Source organism: Scyliorhinus canicula, chromosome 4, assembly GCF_902713615.1.
Source record: "Scyliorhinus canicula chromosome 4, sScyCan1.1, whole genome shotgun sequence".
NCBI classification, from domain to species: domain Eukaryota; kingdom Metazoa; phylum Chordata; class Chondrichthyes; order Carcharhiniformes; family Scyliorhinidae; genus Scyliorhinus; species Scyliorhinus canicula.
This window is the reverse complement of record NC_052149.1, coordinates 225,676,712-225,702,456: the sequence shown is the minus strand read 5'-3', so window position 1 is coordinate 225,702,456 and position 25,745 is coordinate 225,676,712. Positions and strand designations below refer to the sequence as shown.

General features: G+C 47.0%; 1 protein-coding gene across 2 annotated transcripts in view; it reads left to right on the top strand.

The window, feature by feature from the left end:
* Window positions 1–25,745, top strand: part of LOC119965415 (15-hydroxyprostaglandin dehydrogenase [NAD(+)]-like) — an 83,723-nt gene that overhangs the window by 47,041 nt on the left and 10,937 nt on the right. For both annotated transcript variants that reach the window (XM_038796172.1, XM_038796174.1), the window contains exon 6: window positions 1,294–1,370. In XM_038796172.1, coding sequence (XP_038652100.1) covers window positions 1,294–1,370 — 77 coding nt within the window. The remainder of the gene's footprint in view (window positions 1–1,293; window positions 1,371–25,745) is intronic.

Below are 25,745 nucleotides of genomic sequence, written 5' to 3'. Positions count from 1 at the left end.
GAAGTGAAGTAAGCTAATAACCACTTTTTCAGGTTAAATTATTTTATTATTAACATACTCTTTTCTATTTCATTAAATTAAAAACATTATTTACTTTTTGGATGTTGTCTGGTTGGTTGTTGAGGCCTTCAGACTCTCTCTCTCTCTCTTTCTCTTTCAAGTCTCTTGGTCATCCCTCCTGGTGCAGTTTTCTCTTTTTCTCCTCTTCTTTCTTCATTGGCTGCTGCTCCTGCTGCTGGGCCGCCTTCCTTCTGGTCTGGTCTGCCGTTGGGCCGCTTCTCTCCTGGGCCTTCCCTCTCCTGGGGTCGTTCCGATCCTGCTGCTGCTCCTGCTGTCCTTCTTCCTGCTTCGGGTGCCGCTGGTGTTCTGCCTGGTTCCTTTGTTCATCACTTCTGGCCTCGTGGGGAGAAAGAGGAGGAGTCTGAAGCCCGCGCTGGTTTCTTGGTTCCAGCTGTTCTGGAAGCCCGCGCTGGCTGATCTCTGGCGCGAGATCGGGACCTCCGATAAGGATCGGACTTCGGGTCTTAAAGGGGCAGTCCATCACAATTTTCCAACAACACAAAGAGATTTTTTAAAACTTTTTTCTTTTGCCTTTCTCCTGCTGCAGGTTGTAATAACCATTCTGATAGACTGCAATTGCTGCCCACAGTTTCTGTGCCCTTCAGCTGCCACCAACCTCTTGTGGGATCTTTCCCTGCACTCTCCCCGATCAGATGTTGGCAGACCTCTATGTTTCAAATGACACATTCTGTATTTTCCAGAACAATATTTTCGGAAGTTTGAGAAGGCATTGAAGCGGGTGCAGAAGAGGTTTACAAGATTGATTCCACAGATAAGAAATATTAGTTATGAAGATAGATTGGCAAAGTTAGGACTGTTTTCTTCGGAGAAAAGGAGGCTGAGAGGAGATTAGATAAAAGTTTTGAAGATCATGAGGGGCCTGGACAAAATAGTTTGGGAGAAACCAGAGGGCACAGATTTAAGGTAATTGGAACCAAAAGTGATGTGAGAAAAATCTTTTTCACACAGCAAATAGCCAGGGTCTGGAATGCACTGCATCAGCAAACAGATGGCAAATTGGAATTGAGACATAAACAGATCAGCCATCATTTTATTGACCAGTGGAGCAACAGCAAACAGCTGAATGGCCAACTCCTGCCCAGTCTTTTGTTCCTATGTTCCTTGGCCGAGGCTTGTGAAGGCTGATGAAGTCTTCTACTTTTCAACATAGGGCCTGCTTTACACCGTTAAGTTTGCTCATCATTTGTTTGTTTTTTTGTCAACCCTCTACAGGAATCATTCCCGTAATATTTGGCCCGGTGTATTCAGCATCAAAGCACGGAGTGTTGGGATTTTCCAGGGCAATAGCTGTAAGTTTTAATAATAATCTTTATTAGTATCGCAAGTAGGCTTACAGTAACACTGCAATTAAGTTTCTGTGAAAAAGGTTTTGTCACATGGCTCGATAATCTGATCTCCATCAATCGTTTCCCAATATTTTATGGCTCGTCTCATTGGATTTCTAATAGATTAAAAAAGAGCTTACTGGATCTCTGATAGTACAAGTACTCAGCTCACTGGATCTCTGATAGTATCAGTACTCCACTCACTGGATCTCTGATAGTATAAGTACTCAGCTCACTGGATCTCTGATAGTATCAGGACTCCACTCACTGGATCTCTGATAGTATCAGTACTCAGCTCACTGGATCTCTGATAGTACAAGTACTCAGCTCACTGGATCTCTGATAGTATCAGTACTCCACTCACTGGATCTCTGATAGTATCAGTACTCCACTCACTGGATCTCTGATAGTATAAGTACTCCACTCACTGGATATCTGATAGTATAAGTACTCAGCTCACTGGATCTCTGATAGTATCAGGACTCCACTCACTGGATCTCTGATAGGATCAGTACTCAGCTCACTGGATCTCTGATAGTATAAGTACTCAGCTCACTGGATCTCTGAAAGTATCAGAACTCCGCTCACTGGATCTCTGAAAGTATCAGTACTCCGCTCACTGGATCTCTGAAAGTATCAGTACTCTGCTCACTGGATCTCTGATAGTATCAGTACTTGGCTCACTGGATCTCTGATAGTATCAGTACTTGGCTCACTGGATCTCTGATAGTATCAGTACTCGGCTCACTTGATCTCTGATAGTATCAGTACTCCACTCACTGGATCTCTGATAGTATAAGTACTCAGCTCACTGGATCTCTGATAGTATCAGGACTCCACTCACTGGATCTCTGATAGGATCAGTACTCAGCACACTGGATCTCTGATAGTATAAGTACTCAGCTCACTGGATCTCTGATAGTACAAGTACTCAGTTCACTGGATCTCTGATAGTATCAGTACTCCACTCACTGGATCTCTGATAGTATCAGTACTCCACTCACTGGATCTCTGATAGTATAAGTACTCCACTCACTGGATATCTGATAGTATAAGTACTCAGCTCACTGGATCTCTGATAGTATCAGGACTCCACTCACTGGATCTCTGATAGGATCAGTACTCAGCTCACTGGATCTCTGATAGTATAAGTACTCAGCTCACTGGATCTCTGAAAGTATCAGAACTCTGCTCACTGGATCTCTGAAAGTATCAGTACTCCGCTCACTGGATCTCTGAAAGTATCAGTACTCTGCTCACTGGATCTCTGATAGTATCAGTACTTGGCTCACTGGATCTCTGATAGTATCAGTACTTGGCTCACTGGATCTCTGATAGTATCAGTACTCGGCTCACTTGATCTCTGATAGTATCAGTACTCCACTCACTGGATCTCTGATAGTATAAGTACTCAGCTCACTGGATCTCTGATAGTATCAGGACTCCACTCACTGGATCTCTGATAGGATCAGTACTCAGCACACTGGATATCTGATAGTATAAGTACTCCACTCACTGGATCTCTGATAGGATCAGTACTCAGCTCACTGGATCTCTGATAGTATAAGTACTCAGCTCACTGGATCTCTGAAAGTATCAGAACTCCGCTCACTGAATCTCTGAAAGTATCAGTACTCCGCTCACTGGATCTCTGAAAGTATCAGTACTCTGCTCACTGGATCTCTGATAGTATCAGTACTTGGCTCACTGGATCTCTGATAGTATCAGTACTTGGCTCACTGGATCTCTGATAGTATCAGTACTCGGCTCACTTGATCTCTGATAGTATCAGTACTCCACTCACTGGATCTCTGATAGTATAAGTACTCAGCTCACTGGATCTCTGATACTATCAGGACTCCACTCACTGGATCTCTGATAGGATCAGTACTCAGCACACTGGATCTCTGATAGTATAAGTACTCCACTCACTGGATCTCTGATAGTATAAGTACTCAGCTCACTGGATCTCTGATAGTATCAGGACTCCACTCACTGGATCTCTGATAGGATCAGTACGCAGCACACTGGATCTCTGATAGTATAAGTACTCAGCTCACTGGATCTCTGAAAGTATCAGTACTCAGCTCACTGGATCTCTGATAGTATAAGTACTCAGCTAACTGGATCTCTGAAAGTATCAGAACTCCGCTCACTGGATCTCTGAAAGTATCAGTACTCCGCTCACTGGATCTCTGATAGTATCAGTACTCGGCTCACTGGATCTCTGATAGTATCAGTACTTGGCTCACTGGATCTCTGATAGTATCAGTACTCGGCTCACCTGACCTCTGATAGTATCAGAACTCCACTCACTGGATCTCTGATAGTATAAGTACTCCACTCACTGGATCTCTGATAGTATAAGTACTCAGCTCACTGGATCTCTGATAGTATCAGGACTCCACTCACTGGATCTCTGATAGGATCAGTACTCAGCACACTGGATCTCTGATAGTATAAGTACTCAGCTCACTGGATCTCTGATAGTATAAGTACTCCACTCACTGGATCTCTGATAGTATAAGTACTCAGCTCACTGGATCTCTGATAGTATCAGGACTCCACTCACTGGATCTCTGATAGGATCAGTACTCAGCACACTTGATCTCTGATAGTATAAGTACTCAGCTCACTGGATCTCTGAAAGTAGCAGTACTCCGCTCACTGGATCTCTGAAAGTATCAGTACTCCGCTCACTGGATCTCTGAAAGTATCAGTACTCCGCTCGCTGGACCTCTGATAGTATCAGTACTCCACTCACTGGATATCTGATAGTATAAGTACTCAGCTCACTGGATCTCTGATAGTATCAGGACTCCACTCACTGGATCTCTGATAGGATCAGTACTCAGCTCACTGGATCTCTGATAGTATAAGTACTCAGCTCACTGGATCTCTGAAAGTATCAGAACTCCGCTCACTGGATCTCTGAAAGTATCAGTACTCCGCTCACTGGATCTCTGAAAGTATCAGTACTCTGCTCACTGGATCTCTGATAGTATCAGTACTTGGCTCACTGGATCTCTGATAGTATCAGTACTTGGCTCACTGGATCTCTGATAGTATCAGTACTCGGCTCACTTGATCTCTGATAGTATCAGTACTCCACTCACTGGATCTCTGATAGTATAAGTACTCAGCTCACTGGATCTCTGATAGTATCAGGACTCCACTCACTGGATCTCTGATAGGATCAGTACTCAGCACACTGGATCTCTGATAGTATAAGTACTCAGCTCACTGGATCTCTGATAGTACAAGTACTCAGTTCACTGGATCTCTGATAGTATCAGTACTCCATCCACTGGATCTCTGATAGTATCAGTACTCCACTCACTGGATCTCTGATAGTATAAGTACTCCACTCACTGGATATCTGATAGTATAAGTACTCAGCTCACTGGATCTCTGATAGTATCAGGACTCCACTCACTGGATCTCTGATAGGATCAGTACTCAGCACACTGGATCTCTGATAGTATAAGTACTCCACTCACTGGATCTCTGATAGGATCAGTACTCAGCTCACTGGATCTCTGATAGTATAAGTACTCAGCTCACTGGATCTCTGAAAGTATCAGAACTCCGCTCACTGAATCTCTGAAAGTATCAGTACTCCGCTCACTGGATCTCTGAAAGTATCAGTACTCTGCTCACTGGATCTCTGATAGTATCAGTACTTGGCTCACTGGATCTCTGATAGTATCAGTACTTGGCTCACTGGATCTCTGATAGTATCAGTACTCGGCTCACTTGATCTCTGATAGTATCAGTACTCCACTCACTGGATCTCTGATAGTATAAGTACTCAGCTCACTGGATCTCTGATACTATCAGGACTCCACTCACTGGATCTCTGATAGGATCAGTACTCAGCACACTGGATCTCTGATAGTATAAGTACTCCACTCACTGGATCTCTGATAGTATAAGTACTCAGCTCACTGGATCTCTGATAGTATCAGGACTCCACTCACTGGATCTCTGATAGGATCAGTACGCAGCACACTGGATCTCTGATAGTATAAGTACTCAGCTCACTGGATCTCTGAAAGTATCAGTACTCAGCTCACTGGATCTCTGATAGTATAAGTACTCAGCTAACTGGATCTCTGAAAGTATCAGAACTCCGCTCACTGGATCTCTGAAAGTATCAGTACTCCGCTCACTGGATCTCTGATAGTATCAGTACTCGGCTCACTGGATCTCTGATAGTATCAGTACTTGGCTCACTGGATCTCTGATAGTATCAGTACTCGGCTCACCTGACCTCTGATAGTATCAGAACTCCACTCACTGGATCTCTGATAGTATAAGTACTCCACTCACTGGATCTCTGATAGTATAAGTACTCAGCTCACTGGATCTCTGATAGTATCAGGACTCCACTCACTGGATCTCTGATAGGATCAGTACTCAGCACACTGGATCTCTGATAGTATAAGTACTCAGCTCACTGGATCTCTGATAGTATAAGTACTCCACTCACTGGATCTCTGATAGTATAAGTACTCAGCTCACTGGATCTCTGATAGTATCAGGACTCCACTCACTGGATCTCTGATAGGATCAGTACTCAGCACACTTGATCTCTGATAGTATAAGTACTCAGCTCACTGGATCTCTGAAAGTAGCAGTACTCCGCTCACTGGATCTCTGAAAGTATCAGTACTCCGCTCACTGGATCTCTGAAAGTATCAGTACTCCGCTCGCTGGACCTCTGATAGTATCAGTACTCCACTCACGGGATCTCTTATAGTATCAGTACTCGGCTCACTGGATCTCTGATAGTATCAGTACTCGGCTTACTGGATCTCTGATAGTATCAGTACTCAGCTCACAGGATCACTGATAGTATCAGTACTCAGCTCACTGGATCTCTGATAGGATCAGTGCTCGGCTCACTGGATCTCTGATAGTATCAGTACTCGGCTCACTGGATCTCTAATAGTATCAGTACTCGGCTCACTGGATCTCTGATATGATCAGTGCTCGGCTCACTGGATCTCTGATAGTATCAGTACTCCGCTCACTGGATCTATGAAAGTATCAGTACTTGGCTCACTGGATCTCTGATAGGATCAGTACTCGGCTCACTGGATCTCTGAAAGTATCAGTACTTAGCTCACTGGATCTCTGATAGGATCAGTACTCGGCTCACTGGATCTCTAATCATATTTTTAAGATTGACCCTTTTACGGGATGCGTTTGTCGCTGGCAAGCCCAGCATGTGTTGCCCATCCCTAACTGCCCTTGAACTTAGTGACTTGCCACACCATTTCAGAGGGTATTTAAGAGTCAACCAAATTGCTGTGGGTCTGGAGTCACGTGTAGGCCAGACCAGGTAAGACCACTCACCATCCTGACTTGGAAATATACCGCTGTTCCTTCACTGCCACTGGGTCATAATCCTGGAACCCTGTCCCTAACAGCACTGTGGTTATCCCTACACCTCAGGGACTGAAGCAGTTCAAGAAGGTCGCTAACCACCACCTTCTGAAGGGCAACTAGGGATGGGCAATAAATGCTGGCATAGCCAGCAATGTTCATATCCTGCAATTAATGAAAAAAAATGAACAGCAGATTTCCTTCCCTAAAGGGCATTAGTGAACCAGATGGGCTTTTACAACAGTTTCATGGTCACTACAGGAGGGATGTGATTGCACTCGAGAGGATGCAGAGGAGACTCACCAGGATGTAGCCTGGGCTGGAGCACTTCAGCTTTGAAGAGAGACTGGTTAGATTGGGGTGATTTTTCTTGGAGCAGAGAAGGTTGAGGAGGAACCTGATTGGGATGTGCAAAATGATGAAGGGCACAGATAGGGTGGATAGGAGGAAACTTTTCCCCTTTCGCAGAGGGGTCAATAAGCAGAGGGCATTGATTTAAGGTGCGGGGCAGTACATTTCGGGGGATTTAAGGAAAAGCTTTTTCGGGACTTCCGGTGGCGCCCATAATGTGAGTGATCGCACACGGGGCAGTGCCTGCTCGAAGGCATAGGTAAGAGCTCTTTTTACCCGATAATGGTGTCATTTCGACAAAAAGGTGTTGTTGAAGGTCGGAGATGTCGTTTCTCCCGGGAGTGGTATGTCTGCTGGTGACCAAACTCTGTAGAAGACGGTGAGAGACCTGGCCAAGGAGTTGGAGGAAACCTGTGCGGCAGCAGCCAGTGTAAGGATGGCGGAGGGGGAAGGGCTGGTGCAAGTCGGAAAGCCCCAGATGGAGCAGTTGATGGCTCTCATTAAGGATGAGTTCTGCCAGCAGAGGAAGGAGATGCGGGAGGACCGCTCGAAGGCCACGGAAGGAGCTGTGTCTCCCCAAAAGTGCTCGATGGAGAAGTGTTTGGAGGTACAAGGGTCACAGATCCGTGAGATTGAAGGCGTGATTTTGGAATATAGCGATTGAGTGGTAGCATTAGAGGCGGAGATGGGGCTCTTGGGAGACCTTTGCAAGACCTTGAGGGCAAAGTTGGAGGAGTAGGAGAACATCTCAAGAAGGCAGATCCTGCGGATAGTGAGCCTGCCTGAAGGAGTGGAAGGTGTGAGTGCTGCGAGGTATGTCTTAAAGATGCTGGCGGGGCTGGTGATGTAGGGGATGCTAACTAAGGCCTCTGAAGTGGACCGAGCGGTGAACTTGCAGCATGGGTTGGTACCTGGGACTTCGATGTTGTGGCCATTTTGGAGACATGGCCAGAGCAGGGACAGCAATGGCTGTTGCAGGTTCTGGGGTTTAGATATTTCAGTAAGCTAAGGGAAGGTGGTAAAAGGGGGGAGGGGTGGCATTGTTAGTCAAGGACAGTATAACGGTGGCAGAAAGGACGTTTGATGAGGACTCATCTACTGAGGTAGTATGGGCTGAGGTTTGAAACAGGAAAGGAGAGGTCACCCTGTTGGGAGTTTTCTATGGGCCTCCGAACAGTTCCAGAGATGTAGAGGAAAGGATTGCAGAGATGATTCTGGATAGGAGCGAAAGTAACAGGGTAGTTGTTATGGGGGACTATAACTTTCCACATATTGACTGGAAACGCAAAAGTTCGAGTACTTTAGATGGGTCCGTTTTTGTCCAATGTGTACAGGAGGATTTCCTGACACAGTATGTAGATAGGCCAACAAGAGGCGAGGCCACATTGGATTTAGTACTGGGTAATGAACCAGGACAGGTACTAGATTTGGAGGTAGGTGAGCACTTTGGTGATAGTAACCACAATTCAGTTATGTTTACTTTAGCGATGGAAAGGGATAGGTATATACCGCAGGGCAAGAGTTAAAGCTGGGGGAAAGGCAATTATGATGCGATGAGGCAAGACTTAGGATGCATTGGATGGGGAAGGAAACTGCAGGGGGTGGGCACAATTGAAATGTGGAGCTCGTTCAAGGAACCGCTACTGCGTGTCCTTGATAAGTATGTACCTGTCAGGCAGGGAGGAAGGGGTTGAGCGAGGGAACCGTGGTTTACTAAAGTAGTTGAATCACTTGTCACAAGGAAGAAGGAGGCTTATGTAAAGATGAGACATTACGGTTCAATTAGGGCGCTCGAGAGTTACAAGTTACCTAGGAAGGACCTAAAGGGAGAGCTAAGAAGAGCCGGGAGGGACTGAGAAGTCTTTGGCAGGTAGGATCAAGGATAACCCGAAAGCTTTCTATAGGTATGTCAGGAATAAAGGAATGACTAGGGTAAGAGTAGGGCCAGTCAAGGACAGTAGTGAGAAGTTGTGCGTGGAGTCCGAGGAGATAGGAGAGGTGTTAAATGAATATTTTTCGTCAGTATTCACGCAGGGAAAAGACAATGTTGTCGAGGAGAATACTGAGATACAGGCTACTAGACTAGAAGGGCTTGAGGTTCATAAGGAGGAGGTGTTAGCAATTCTGGAAAGTGTGAAAATAGATACGTCTCCTGGGCCGGTTGGGATTTATCCTAGGATTCTCTGGGAAGCTAGGGAGGAGATTGCAGAGCCTTTGGCTTTGATCTTTATGTCATCTTTGTCTACAGGAATAGTGCCAGAAGACTGGTGGATAGCAAATGTTGTCCCCTTGTTCAAGAAGGGGAGACAACCCCGGTAACTATAGACCAGTGAGCCTTACTTCTGTAGTGGGAAAAGTCTTTGAAAGGTTTATAAGAGATAGGATTTATAATCATCAACATGGTTTTGTGAAGGGTAGGTGGTGCCTCACGAACCTTATTGAGTTCTTTGAGAAGGTGACCAAATAGGTGGACGAGGGTAAAGCAGTTGATGTGGTGTATATGGATTTCAGTAAAGCGTTTGATAAGGTTCCCCACAGTAGGCTATTGCAGAAAATACGGAGACATGGGATTCAGGGTGATTTAGCAGTTTGGATCAGAAATTGGCTCGCTGTAAGAAGACAGAGGGTGGAGGTTGATGGGAAATGTTCAGCCTGGAGTTCAGTTACTCGTGGTGTACCACAAGGATCTGTTTTGGGGCCACTGAGGTTTGACATTTTTATAAATGACCTGGAGGAGGGTGTAGAAGGATGGGTGAGTAAATTTGCAGATGACACTAAAGTCGGTGGAGTTGTGGACCGTGCGGAAGGATGTTGCAGGTTACAGAGGGACATAGATAAGCTGCAGAGCTGGGCTGAGAGGTGGCAAATGAAGTTTGATGCAGAAAAGTGTTTGGTGATTCATTTTGGAAGGAGTAACAGGAAGACCGAGTACTGGGCTAATGGTAAGATTCTTGGTAGTGTGGATGAGCAGAGAGATCTCTGTGTCCATGTACATAGATCCCTGAAAGTTGCCACCCAGGTTGATAGAGTTGTTAAGGTGTACGGTGTGTTAGCTTTTAATGGCAGAGGGATTGAGTTTTGGAGCCTTGAGGTCATGTTGCAGCTGTACAAAACTCTGGTACGGCCGCATTTGGAGTATTGCATGCAGTTCTGGTCGCCGCATTATAGGAAGGATGTGGAAGCATTGGAAAGGGTGCAGAGGAGATTTACCAGGATGTTGCCTTGTATCTTAGGAGGAAAGGCTGATTGACTTAAGGCTGTTTTCGTAAGAGAGAAGAAGGTTAAGAGGTGACTTAATTGAGGCATACAAGATGATCAGAGGATTAGATAGAGTGGACAGTGAGAGCCTTTTTCCACGGATGGTGATGGCTTGCATGAGGGGGCATAGCTTTAGATTGAGGGCAGATAGATATAGGACAGATGTCAGAGGTACGTTCTTTACTCAGAGAGTAGTAAGGGCGTGGAATAACCTGCCTGCAACAGTAGTGGACTTGCCAACATTAAGGGCATTTAAATGGTCATTGGATAAACATATGGATGATAAGGGAATAGTGTAGATGGGCTTTAGAGTGGTTTCACAGGTTGGCGCAACATCGAGGGCTGAAGGGCCTGTACTGCGCTGTAATGTTCTATGTCCTGAGGCAGAAGCCTAGAGCTGGGGAGCTGCCGCGGACGATGATCGCGAGACTCCAGATATTGTGGAGAAAGAGATCTTGCGTTGGGTCAGGGAGAAACACACCTGTGAATGGGAGGGGAACAAGGTCCAAATATATCAGAACATTGGAGCCGGGTCCGGGAATATTACTTTGAGACCCCAGAAGCGGCCAAGGACTTCATCAAGGGGCATAAACTAGGGAGAGAACTGAGTTGAACAATGCTGGGGATCTGGCATGCTGGTACTTTGTAATGGTTGGGAATATGGTTGGTGGGAGTAGGGATTGAGGTTTTTCGTTCCCTCCGGTTTGTAAGGGGTGGCAGGGGCATCCACCCTCTCTTGTTTATCGTTTGTTTGCTCTCGGAGAGGTGACCTGGAGCTCAGGATGAGTCTTTGTTTGGGTGGGGGAGGGTAAGGTCAGCAGGGAGCCTTCTTCCCTGAGCAGAGGAATGAGTGGAGGGGGAGGGGAGGAGATTGGAAGTTGCCTTTGGGCGGGGGCTGCCATGCTAGCAAGTAATGCTGGCGAACGGAAGTGAGGTGGGTGAGAAGGCCGAGAGAGGTGAGGGGAGGTGGCGGGATAATGACGTGACGTGGCAGGGGTTGAGGGATGACATGGTCAGGGGTGGAGAAAGGGGCCATTTACATGGTTACATGGCGAATTACATGATGGAATTAATGGTGCTGGAGTCAAGTGGGGAGGATGACGGACGGTAGAGGGGATTGGAGACGTAAGCCCCTGGTAAGGCTGGTAACGTGGAATGTCCGTGGGCTTAACGGACCAGTTAAAAGATTGTGGGTATTTGTGTAGCTCAGGAGCTTGGAAGCAGAAGTGGCCTTTCTGCACGAGACGCACTCCGGGTGAAGGACCAGGTTAGGTTAAGGAAGGGGTTGGTTGGGCTGGTTTTCCATTCTGGATTTGATTTGAAATCATGGGGAGTGGCAATTCTAATGAGCAAGAAAACGGGGTTTGTGAGTGCGAAGGAGGTGAGGGATCTGCGTGGAAGATACGTGATTGTGAGTGAGGTATTGGCAGGAACGCCGTTGGTGTTGGCAATCGTATATACGCTAAATTAGGATGATGTGGGTTTTCGAGGGGGCTGCTGGCAGCAATCCCGGACTTGGCCACACATCAGTTGATTATGGGAGGAGGTTTTAGCTGTGTCCCAGGTCGATGGGCAGGGTACGAATGGCAAAGGACTGGGTGGGTTTATGGAGAGGATGGATATGGTGGATCCGTGGCACTTTAAGAACCCAGGGGAAAGGGAGTATTCCTTTTTTTCACATATTTAGAAGGTGTATGCGGGGATTGATTATTTTGTGGTTGGCGGGAGATTTTGGTTGGGGTGGAGGGGGCAGAGTTTGGGGAGATAGTTATCTTGGATTGTGCGCCCCGCTGCTGGCTGAAGATTCGGATTCGATCAGGATGACAGCAGAGGCCAGGGTGGAGGTCTGATTCAAGGTTGCTGGCGGATGGAGGCTTTTGTGATAAGTTGCGGGCGGTGTTTAAGGATGATGTGGAGTTGAATCAGAATGGGGAGGTGTCAGCAGCCACTTTCTGGGAAGTGCTAAAGGCAGTGGTCCAGGGCGAAATTACTTTGTTTAAGACTCACGCAGATAAGGAAAGGAGGGAGGAACATGACCTCCCTCGTGAGCGAGATAGTGGAGGTGGATAGGAAGTATTCGAGGTACCCACTACGGAGGGATTGGCGAGGAGGAAAAAGTTACAGGGCAGCTTGATAGATTAACAATTGCACAGGCACAGGACAGTTACGTATGGCAAAATGGGTGCAATATGAATATGGGGAGAAGGCGAGTCGTATGCTAGTGCACCAGCTGTAGAGGCAGGAAGCGTCCAGGAAAATATTGAGGATACAGACTGGGGCTGGGAATATGGTATCGGAGCCGGGGAGATAAATTAGGCATTTAGAAAGTATTACCAGGGATTGTACAAGGCGAACCCAGGGGGAGAGGAGGGGGACATGGGAAGGCTTTTGGATGAGCTGGAGTTTCCTCAGCTGGAGGAGCCCCTGGGACTGAGAGAGGTGCTGGATAGTATCAGGGGTATGAAATTGGGACAGACACCAGGGCCGGTTGGATATAAGGCGGAATTTTATTAGGAGTTTGTGACGGACCTGGCACTGCAACTTTTGGGAGCATTTACTGAAGTGCTGGCGAAGGGGGAGCTGCCGAAGACGATGACGCTGGCAGTGATTACATTAATTCCGAAAAAGGAGAAGGACCCAGTGGAATGTGGGTCATATAGGCCCATATCATTGTTGAATGCAGATGTGAAAGTGCTGCCTAAGCTAATGGCGGGAAGGATAGAGGGGTGTTTCCCTAGGGTTTTTGCAGAGGAGCAAACGGGCTTTGTAAAGGCAAGGCGTCTCTCAAGCAATATAAGGAGACTGTTAAATGTAGTCATGAATCCATCGGGAGCCCTAGTACCGGAGGTAGTGGTGTCCATAGGCGTTGAGAGGGTATTCGATCGGGTGGAGTGGTGGTACTTGTTCTGGGATGGTTTGGGTTTGGGCCGAGGTTTGTGGCATGGTTACGCTTGCTATATGTGGCACCAAGGGCAGTGTGCGGACGAATGACATGAGCTCACGGAGCTACGAATTACACAGGGGAACAAGGCAGGTGTACCCGCTGTCGCTGCTGTTGTGTGCGCTGGCTACAGAGCCTTTTGCACTTGTTTGCGCTGGCTATATAGAGCCTTCGGTGATGGCTCTTAGGGGGCCGGCGGGGGATTATGAGGGGACAGAGGGAGCATCGGGTGTCGCTCAATGCCAACGACTTACTGTTGTATGTTTTGTAGCTGCTGGAGAATATGGGAAGGATTATAGGCCTGCTGGCGAGGTTTGGGGAGTTCTCGGGGTATAAGTTGAATGTAGGGAAAAGTGGGGTTTTCCCGGTGAATTGGTAGGCACGGCCAGCCAATTTAGGATGCCGTTTAAGGTGGCTCAGGATAGGTTCAGATATTTGGGGATTCAGGTAGTGAGGGAATGGATGAGGCTCCATAAGTGGAACTGAACGAAGCTGATGGAGGAGGCCAGGGAGGTTCTTAAGAGGTGGGATACATTGCAATTGACTTTGGCGGCGAGGGCTCAAGTAGTAAAGATGAATATTCTGCCGAGGTTCATGTTTATTTTTCAGACACTTCCGATCTTTATACAAAAGGCCTTTTTTCGGAAGCTGGATACAATTATTTCGGACTTTATATGGGTGGGGAAGGTGCCAAGGGTTAGGAGGACCCTGCTACAGAGGCAAAGGCCACGGGGGGCTTGGCGTTGTCGAACCTGCTTCATTGTTATCGGGCGGCGAATGTGGAAAAGGTGTGGCGGTGGTGGGAAGGAGAGGAAGTGGTTAAGATGGAGGAGGAATCTTGCCGGGGGTCCAGCTTGAGGGCAATGGTGAGGGCAGCATTGTCAATAGTGCCGAGTAGGTATTCAGGGAGATCAGTGGTGCAGTTCATGGTGAAGATTTGGAACCAGTTGGATGTCAGTGAGAATCACGGGTTTGAACCTGGGGGCGGATGGATAGCATGTATCAGAGGTGGAGGAAAGTGGGGCTGGTCAAGGTGAGGGATTTGTATCTGGAGGAAAGGTTCGCCAGTCTGGAGGAGCTGAGGGAGAGTGTAGTTCCCGAGAGGTACCAAGAGTTCAGGTACCTGCAGGTGAGGGTCCTTGCACAGAAAATTTGGAAGGAATTCCCTAGGTTGCCTAGATGCACCCTGCTGGAACGACTGCTGCTTCCGGATGTGGAAGGGGAGGGTAGAATTGGAGATATATACAGGTGGCTGGGAGAGCAGGGAGGTGAGTGTGTGGTGAAGATCAAGATAAATGGGAAGGGGAGTTGAGAGGGAAGATCAATTGTGGAGTATGGAGTGAGGCACTGCACAGGGTAAACGTGACCTCCTCGTGCGTAAGGATGAGCCTGATACAGTTCAAGGTCGTACATAGGGCACGTATGACTCAGGCAGGAATGAATGGGTTCTTCCAGGGGGTGGCAGATGAGTGTGAGAGGTGCAGGCAGGGACTAGTGAATCACGCGTATATGTTCTGGGGCTGTGAAAAGTTGGAGTGATTCTGGGCGGGAATGTTCACGGCCCTAGCAAGGATAGTGGGGGGGAGGTGGTGGAGGCGGATCCTTTGGTGGCGATATTTGGGGTTTCGGAGAAGCTGGAGCTCATGGAGGGGATGAAGGCCGATGGTGTGGCCTTCGCCTCTCTGATTGCCCGGCGACGAATCTTACTGGAGTGGCAGTCGGCATCGCACCGGGGGTAACAGCCTGGTTGGGCGACCGGTACGATTTCCTGTAGCTGGAAAAGATAAAATATGAGCTAAGGGGCTCTGCAGAGGCGTTTGAGAGAAGGGGGGGGATGTTCGTGACTGTTTTTGACGGGTTGTTTATCGTGTGTGGGGTGAGGGGGGTGGGGTACATGGAGGGGTTGGGGGGGGTTCTACAAACTGTATAGTTGACTGTTGGGAAGCATGTTTCCCGGGATGTTTATGTGTTGTAACTATTTTTCATACACGTTTGTAATAAAATACTTTTTTTTTAAAAAAGGAAAAGCATTTTCACCCAGAGGGAGTGGGAATCTCAAACTCACTGCCCGACAGGGTGGCAGAGGCACAAATCTTCACATTTATGAAGCATTTAGATCAGCACTTGAAATGTCATAGCATACAAGGCTATGGACCAAGTGCTGTGAAATAGGATGTGAATAGATAGGTGTTTGATAGTTGGCACAGACACGATGGGCCAAAGGGCCACCTCGATGACTATTACTCAATTACTCAGACTAGCTTTTCATTCCAGATTTATTCATTGAATTGAAATTTGACCAGCTACTGTGATGGTATTTGAACCCTTATTCCCAGGACATCAGCCTGGGCCTCCAGATTACTCATCCACTGACATTACCACTATGCCATTCCTACCCCACAAATACAAGGTCCACCTCACTGGATCACTGACAGATTCATGGTTGAACTCACTGGTGTCTTCGATAAATTCAAAGCCCAGTTCTTTGGATCTCTCATAGAATCCTTCCTTCACTCAGAGTTGGACTCAATGAGAAAAGGGATCAGTCAAGTGTCACTTCTAATATTCTAGTTAGTAAAGCCACTGATCTCTGCAGCCAACTCTATCAATGAGAATCCCCATTCTCGTAATGGACCCGAAATGGGAGCTCTGATACTTCATTATCCAAAGAGTGATGAAAATATGGAACTTCCACAGTGAGTGGTTGAAATAAATACTATAGATGCATTTAAAGGGAGGCTGGACAGGCATTTGGGAGAGAAAGGGACAGATGGTTTGAGGGACAGATGGGGGTGGGTGTTGGAGTGAGCTGGACGAGAAATATCAAAATCTCATTTCATTCCCTATTGTCCATAATCAGTATGTTTTTGAAAAGGAAGGGGTGATTCCTAACCCAGGTCCGTGGACAAATTGTATACTCACCAGCAAGCCTTCTGTGGGTTTAAATAAAGAGGAATGTTCTTTTTAACATATTATTTTTACGGGATGTGGGTGTCGCTGGCTAGGCCAGCATTTATTCGCAATCTCTGATTGACCCTGAGAAGGTGATGGTAGAAGGACATATTTCTAAGTCAGGGTGGTGAGTGGCTTTGAGGAGAACACGCTGGTGGTGGTGTTCTTGTGCATCTGCTGCCCTTGTCATTCAGGTGGATGAGTTCACAATTTTGGAAGGTACATTTGAAGGCCTTGGTGAGTTGCTGCATGTTGGTTGTGGAGGAAGTGGATGTTTAACGTGGTAAAAGAGCTACCAATCAAGTGGGGCTCCTTTGTTTTGGATGGTGCAGAACTTCTCGAGTGTTGTTGGAGCTGCACTCATCCAGACAGGTGGAAAGTATTGCATTACACTCCTAACTTGTGCTTTGTAGATGGTGGGCAAGCTGAGGCAGGAGGTAAGTTACTTGCCGCAGAACTCCCAGCCTATAACCATGTCGCCACAGTATTAAAATGGCTGGTCGTGTTTGGTTTCTGGCAATGGTAACCCCAAGGATATCGATAGTGGGTGATTAAGTGATGGTAATGCCATTGAATGTTCAGGAGAGTTAGATTTCCTCTTGGACACAGTCAGCTTTAGTATCTGAGGAGTCATGAATGGTGCTGAACATTGTGCAGTCATCAGCCAACATCCCCACTACTGACCACATCATGGAAGTAAGGTCATTAAAGAAACAGCTATGGCTGAGCCTCGGATACTACTGCAAGAAACTCCTGCAGTGATGCTCTGAGACTGAAATGATCGACCTGTAACAATCACAACCACCTTTGTGTGAGTTATAACTCCAATCAGTGGCGAGTTTCCCTCTGATTCCGATGGACTCCAGTTTTGATAAGGCTCCTTGATGCCATATTCAGTCAAATGCTGATTTGATGTTAAGAGCAATCACTCTTACCTCGCCTCTGGAGTTCAACTCTTTTGTCCATGTTTGAACCAAGACTGTATTGAGGTTAGATGCTGAGTGGCCCTGGCGGAACCCAAACTGAGATTCCGTGAGCTAGTTATTGTTGTGTCAGCACACCTGATGGCATTGTTGATGACATTTTCCATCACTTTGTTTATGATGGAGAGTGACCTGCTGGACAGTAATTGGCCAGGTTGGATTTGCCCTGCTTTTTGTGGGCATAACCTGGCAGTTTTCCACATGACTGGGTAGATGCCAGTGTTGTCGCTGGACTGGAACAGTTTGGCAAATGGCATGGCTAGTCCTGGTGTACCAGTTTTCAGTACTATTGCCAGAATGTTGTCAGCGCCCATAGTCTTTACAGTATCCAATGTCTTTAGCTGTCTCTTCATATCACATGGGGTGAATCAAATTGGCTAAAGACTGGCATCTGTGATGCTGGGGACCTCAGGAGGAGGTCAAGATGGATCATCCACTTGGCACTTCTTGCTGATGATGTCTGTTGACAATCGCTCATTCACCTAAACAAACTCTCACAGAAAGTATGGTTAATGGAAAATAGTGCACCTTTACAAGTTGTAAACAAAAGGAATAGTTCATAATTCCTGCAAATGGCTCTTCTTAGAAAACACATGTAGTGGGCCCACTGAAGACGCCTTCGCTCCTGAAGTGCAGTCAGATGAACTCAGCAGCCAAAACCTTAGACCAGAATCATTGCAAAATTCTCTGAAAGAGAAGTTGGTTACTTAAACCAGGAGGCCGGTTTGCTGTATTGGTGTGTGGACTCAGGAAGGGACAGGCTTGGAGACCTTATGATATTACAGCCTCCAGTTGTTAAGGCACAGGTAATACTACCCTTTCTTGCTGTTGATGATGTATCGTTTTGCAGACAGCACGTAAAGAATAAAAAGGGAGACTTTCATGCCTGCCTTACTGTACGACTTCTCAAATAGGTTGTTGAGCTCAGGTTAATTAGCCGTAACCTGGGATTTTGTTTGAAGACATTTACCCTGGGGGTTTGAGACAATTATCATCTTTGTTTCAGAAAGATCCATTCAAGTCGGGAAACATTTTTTGGAGGTGGTTGTTCGCACTCTTGGGAATGGAACATGTCCTTGTGGGATAGTGAGGCAGCTTTGAATCCATAGACCAAGTCAGGGAGATGATGGTGACATAGTGGTAATGGTAATAGATTAGTAATCCAGAAGCCCAGGCTGGAGTGGAAAAGCTAGTAACAGTAGCCATAAAACCTTTGTTGATTGCAATAAAAGCTTATCCCTTTCAGGGAAGGAAATCTGCCATCTGTACCATGTTTGGCCTATACGTCACTCCAGACCCGCAGCAGTGTTGTACACTCCTAACAACCCTCTGAAGTGGTGTGCAAGCCACTTGGTTCAAGGACAATTAGGGAATGTTAGCCTTTCCAGTGAACGAATTTTTAAAAAATAACCATTTGTGACCTTCCTTTGCATCCCCATTTTAAAAGAAAAGCCAGTTCCAGAAGATTCCACACTGAGTAAAATTGATATTTAAAAGTTATGAATACGACTTGCTGTAACTGGACATGGTACTGGTTACAATGGTAGATTTCGATAACAAAAGATGGGAGGAGGCTCAAATGGAGCATAAATATCAGCATGGTTACTTTGGACCAAATGGTCTGTTTTTGTGCCGTATAACCCTGAGAGGGGAACTTTGTAACTTCCCTGAGAGGAAGGCTTTGCACCGTCTGAGAGGGAACTCGGTAACAACCCTAGAATGGAGCATCATACCTACCCTGAGGGAGGTACCTCATACCTATTCTGAATGGAGATCCTTGCAACTGCCCTGATACTGGACTGGTTATCACATTAAGATTCCAAGCTTCATTAATAAGGCATAAAACTACAAGATGGCAGAAACCATAAATCCTGGCCGGTGACTAACTCGACAGCGGGAAGTGCCATGTTATATTAGGTGAAAAATTTCACAGTTATACAGGGGTGGGTGAGGAGTTCCATGGTTGAAATGGTGTGTGGTTCTGGTGTTTACATGACTGGACTAGTAATCCAATAGAAACATAGAAAATAGGTGCAGGACTGGGCCATTCGCCCCTTCAAACCTGCACCACCATTCAATATCATCATGGCTGATCATGCAAATTCAGTATCCCACTCCCGCTTTCTCTCCGTACCCCTTGAACCCTTTAGCTGCAAGAGCGAGGTCCACCTCCCTCTTGAATATATCCAACGAACTGGCCCCAACGACTTTCTGTGGTAGAGAATTCCACAACTCTCTGACAGAAGACGTTCTTCCTCATCCTAGTCCTGAATGGCTTACCCCTTATTCTTAGGCTATGACCCCTAGTTCTGGACGTGTCCAACATTCGGAACATTCTTTCCACATCTAGCCTGTCCAGTCCCATCAGGATTTTATATGTTTCTCTGAGATCCCCTTTCATTCCTCTAAACTCCAGTGAGGACAAGCCCAGTCAATCCAGTCTTTCTTCATCTGTCAGTCCTGCCATCCCGGGAATTAGTCTGATGAACCTTCACTGGACACCCTCAATAGCAGGAATGTCCTTCCTCAAACAAGGAAACCAAAACTGCACACAATACTCAAGGTGTGGCCTCACCAAGGCCCTGTATAACTGCAGCAAGACATACCCACTCATATACTCAAATCCTCTCGCTATGAGGGCCAGTGTACCATGAGCTTTCCTCACCACCTGCTGTACCTGATTGCCAACCTTCAGCGACTGTTCCACCATTACATCCAGGTCTCGTTGTACTTCCCCTTTTCCTAAACTGCCACCATTCAGATAATAATCTGCTTTCCTGTTTTTGCCACCAAAGTGGATAACCTCACATTTAACCACATTATATTGCATTTGCCAAGTATTTGCCCACTCAGCCAGCCTGTCCAAGTCACCCTGCAGCCTCTCTGCATCCTCCTCACAGCACACACTGCCACCCAGCTTAGTGTCCTCTGCAAATTTGGAGATATTGCATGCAATTCCTTCGTCCAAATCATTAATATATATTGTGAATAGCTGGGATCCCAGCCCTGAACCCTACGGTACCCCACTAGTCACAGCCTGCCACTCTGAAAAGGACCCGTTTATTCCCACTCTCTGCTTCCTGTGTGACAACACCTATAGTTTCTCAGGAAACTAAAGAAATTCGGCATGTCCACATTGACTCTTACCAACTTTTACAGATGCACCATATCAAGCATCCTATCTGGCTGCATCACAGCCTGGTATGGCAACTGCTCGGCCCAAAACCGTAGGAAACTAGAGTCGTGAACACAGCCCAGTCCATCGCATGAACCTGCCTCCCATCCATTGACTCTGTCTATACCTTCCTCTGCCTTGGGAAAGCAGGCAGCATAATCAAAGACACCCCCACCCGGCTTACCACTTCTTCAATCGAGCAGGAGATTCAAGAGTCTGAGAACACGCACTAACAGATTCAAAAACAGCTTCTTCCCCGCTGTGACCAGACTCCTTAATGACCCTTTACTGGACTCATCTGATCTCTCCACCCATCTTCTCTACTGAGTAGTACTACACTCCTGTATGCGTCACCTGCTGCCTGTAGTTATGTATTTACAGTTTGTATTTATGTTAGCCCTATGTATTTTTTTCATGTCTGGAATAATCTGCCTGAACTGGACGCGGAAAAATACTTTTCACTGTACCTCGGTACACGTGACAATAAACAAATCCTTTCCAAATCCAACCAGTTCTCGATCCACGCCAATATATTACCCCCAATACCATGAGCTTTAACTTTGCTCACTAATCTATTGTGTGGGACCTTGCCAAAAGCCTTTTGAAAATCCAAATACACAACATCCACTGGTTCACCCTTGACTACTCTACTGGTCACATCCTTAAGAAATGCCAGAAGTTCTCAAGCATGATTTCCCTTTCATGAATCCATGCTGATTTGGACTAATCCTGTCCCCACTTTCCAAATGCTCAGTTATTTCATCCTTAATAATTGACTCCAGCATTTTCCCCACCACCGATGTCAGGCTGACTGGTCTATAATTCCCCGTTTTCTCTCCCTCCTTTTTTAAAACGTGGAGTTACATTAGCTACCCTCCAATTCATTGGGACTCTTCCAGAGTCTACAGAATGCTGGAAAATGATCACCAATGCATCCACTATTAATAGGGCCACTTCCTTAAGTACTCTGGGATGCAAAGCATCAGGCCCTGGGGATTTATTGGGTTTTAATCTCATCAGTTTCCCCAATACAATTTCCTGACTAATGCGGATTTCCTTCAGTTCCCCCTCATGCTAAACCCTCTGTCCCCTAGTATTTCTGGAAGGTTATTTGTGTCCTCCTAAGTGAAGACAGACCCAAAGTATTTGTTCAACTGCTGTGCCATCTCTTTGTTGCCCACTATAAATTCACCTGATTCCATCGGCAAGGGACCAACATTTGTCTTCACTAGACTTTTTCTCTTCACAGATCAAAACTGTTGCAGTCAATTTTTTATGTTTTCTGAAAGCTTACTCTCGTATTCTATTTTCCCCTTCCGAATTTTATAATAATAATAATCTTTATTGTCACAAGTAGTACATTAACACTGCAATGAAGTTACTGTGAAAATCCCCTAGTCGCCACACTCCGGCGCCTGTTGGGTACACAGAGGGAGAATTCAGAATGTCCAATCCACCTAACAGCACGTCTTTTGGGTCTTGTGGGAGGAAACCGGAGCACTTGGAGGCAACCCACACAGACACGGGGAGAACGTGCAGACTCCGCACAGCCAGTGACCCAAGCCGGGAATCGAACCCAGGACCCTGGCGCTAGGAAGCAACAATGCTAACCTCTGTGCTACCGAATTAAACCTGGTTCTCCTCTGCTGAATTATAAATTTCTCCCTGTCTTCAGGCTTGCTGCTTTTTCTGGCCAATTTATATGCCTCCGCTATGGATTTAACATTATCCCTGATTTCCCTGGTTAGCTATGGTTGAGCCATCTTCCCCATCTTGCTCTTCCGCCAGACAGGGATGTACAATTGTTAAAGTTCATCCATGTGTTCTTTAAATTTCTGCCATTACCTATCCACTGTCAACCCCTGAAGTATCCTTTGCCAGCTTATCCAAACCAATGCGCATCTCATACCATAAAAGTTAGCTTTCTTTAAGTTCAAGACCCTCGTCTCAGACTTAACTGTGTCACTCTCCACCTTAATGAAAAATTCAACCATATCATGGTCACTCTTCCCTAAAGTATCTCGCACCACAATGTTGCTAATTAGTCCTCTCTCATTGCACAATACCCAGTCGAGGGTGGCCTGTTCTCCAGTTGGTTCCTCGACATATTGGTCGAGAAAACCACCCCTTATACATTCCAGGAAATCCTCCTCCATCGCATTGTTACCAGTTTAATTAGCCCAATCAATATGCAGATTGAAGTTACCCATAATAACTGGTGTACCCTTACTGCACGCTCTCAAATTTCATGTTTGATGCCATCCCCAACCTCACAACTACTGTTTGGTGGTCTGTACACAACTCCCACTAACATTTTTTGCCCTTTGGTGTGGCACTGCACCACCCATACAGATTCCACATTGTTCAGGCTAACGTCCTTACTATCGCATTAATCTCCTCTTTAACCAGCAACGCTACCCCACCTCCATTTCCTTTCCTTCTATCTTTCCTGAATATTGAATAACCCTGGATGTTGAGTTTCCATCCTGGGTCACCCTGGAGTCAGGACTCCGTGATCCCAACGACATCATATCTGTTAGTGATTGCCAGAGCAGTTAATTTTTTTTTATTTAAAATATTTTTATTGAAGTATTTGTAAAATTTTATAACAAAACAGAAAAAGAACAGTAAACATTAACATGGTGACTAGACATTTCCCCAAACGGCTCTGCCTTCACAGTCCACATGAAATAACATAAAACAACACTTACCACCCCCCCTCGGAAAGCTGCTACTGCCGACATTTAAAATTTCTCCAAGACAGTCAATGATCAACTGCCACCTCCGGGAGAACCCTAGCATTGATTCTCTTAAGGCAAACTTTATTTTCTCGAGGCTGAGAAAACCAGCCATGACACTAACGCAGGTCTCGACACTCGGGGGCTTCGAGTCCCTCCACATTAAAAGGATCCGTCTCCGGGCTACCAGTGAGGCAAAGGCCACAATGTCGGCCTTTCAGTCCGTGAACTCCCGGGTCTTCTGACACTCCAAAGATCGCCACCTTTGGACTCGGCACCACCCGTGTACGAAACATCTTGGACATTGCCTTGGCAAACCCCTGCCAGAACCCTCCAAGCTTTGGGCATGCCCAAAGCATATGGACATGGTTTGCTGGGCTTCTCGCACATCTGTCTTCTACCCCGAAAAACTTGCTCATTCTCGCCGCCGTCATATGTGCCCGGTGGACCACCTTAAACTGGATTAGACTGAGCCTAGCACATGTTGAGGAGGAACTGACTCCACTTAGGGCTTCCGCCCACAGACCTGGCTCTAACCCTCCTCCTAACTCCTCCTCCCATTTGCCCTTAAGCTCCTCCACGGGATTCCCTCCGCCTCCAACAGCTCCTGGTAGATATCCGACACCTTCCCCTCCCCCACTCAGGTACCGGAAACTACTTTATCCTGTATCCCCCGTGGCGGCAGCAGCGGGAAGGCCACCATCTGTTTCCTCAGGAAGGTTCGCACTTGTACTTACCTAAAGCAGTTCCCTGGCGGCAGTTTAAATTTGTCCTCCAGCGCCTGCAGGCTGGGAAAGCTCCCATCTATAAACAGGTTACCCATCCTTTTGATACCCGCCCTCTGCCAGCTCTGAAACCCGCCATCCATCCTGCCCGGTAGAAATCTGTGGTTATTACATATCGGGTCCAGACCGACGCACCTTCCACCCTTTTGTGTCTCCTCCACTACCCCCAGATCTTCAGTGTCGCCACCATCACTGGACTTGTGGAGTAACGGGCCGGCGAGAATGGCAGAGGTGCCGTTACCAACGCTCCCAAACTGGTGCGTTTACATGATGCCGCCTCCAACCACTCCCATGCCGACCCCTCCCATCTTTTAAAGTCCCTTCCATTTGTTTCACCAGCCGGGTCAGATTAAGCTTATGCAACAAATCCCAGATCCACCCAGGTACCGATAGCTCTTCTCTACCCTCCTCAGCGGCAGCTCCCTCAGTCTCTTCTCCTACCGTTTAGCCTGGATCACAAACAACTCGCTCTTCCCCACGTTCAATTTATACCCCGAGAAACTGCCAAATTCCCTTAAGATCCGCATGACCTCCCCCATCCCCTCCAGTAGGTCCGATAAATACAGGAGGAGATCATCCGCGTAGAGCGAGACCCGGTGTTCCACCTCCCCCCCCCCCCCCCCCCCCCCCCCCCGACCAGCCCCTGCCAGTTCCTTGAAGCTCTCAATGCCATGGCCAGTTGCTCAATGGCTAGAGCAAATAATAACAGGGAGAGGGGACACCCTTGCCTCGTCCCCCGGTGCAATTTAAAATACCCCGACCTAAGCTGGTTCGTACGCATGCTTGCCACAGGCGTCTGGTACAGCAATCGCACCCACCGGATAAAGCTCTCACCAAACCCAAACCAACCCAGCGCCTCCCACAGGTACTCCCACTCCACCCGATCGAAAGCTTTCTCTGCATCCATCTCTGCCACAACCTCTGCTTCCTCTCTTTCCGACGGCATCATAACAATATTTAAAAGCCTCCACACATTGGCATTAAGTTGCCTGCCCTTAACAAAACCAGTCTGGTCTCCCTTATCACCCCCGGGACATAATCCTCTATCCTTGTGCCTGGGATCTTAGCCAATAGCTTGTCATCCACATTTAGTAACGAGATTGGCCCGTAAGACCCACACTGTTCAGGGTCCTTCTCCCATTTCAGAAGGAGTGGGATCGAGGCCTGCGACATTATAGGGGGGAGGATTCCCTTCTCTCTCACCTCATTAAAGGTCCTCATCAGCAGTGGGCTCAGTATCTCTGAAAATTTCTTTTAAAATTCCACTGGAAAGCCATCTGGCCCCGGAGCTTTGCCCGACTGCATGCCCACCAGCCCCTTAATGATTTCTTCTATCTCAGTAGGGACCACCAGCCCTTCCACCAGGCCCTCCTCCACCCTCGGGAACCTCAACTGGTCCAGAAATTGCCTCATCCCTTCCGCCCTCGCCAGGGGTTCCGACTCATATCATTTGCTGTAGAATTCCTTAAAAACCTAATTCACCCCTTCCGGGTCCAAGACCAAGTTACCCTCCTTATTCTTTACTCCACCAATCTCCCTGGCCACCTCTCTCTTCCTAAGCTGGTGAGCCAGCATCCTGCTCGCCTTCTCCCCATATTCATACACCGCCTCCTTAGCCTTCCTCAACTGTTCTACTGCTTTCCCTGTGGTCAATAATTCAAACTCTGTCTGTAGCTTGTGTCGTTCCCTCAGGGGTCCCACGTCCCGGGCCTCCCATACTTCCTATCCACCCGAAGTATCTCCTCCACCAATCTCTCCCTCTCTG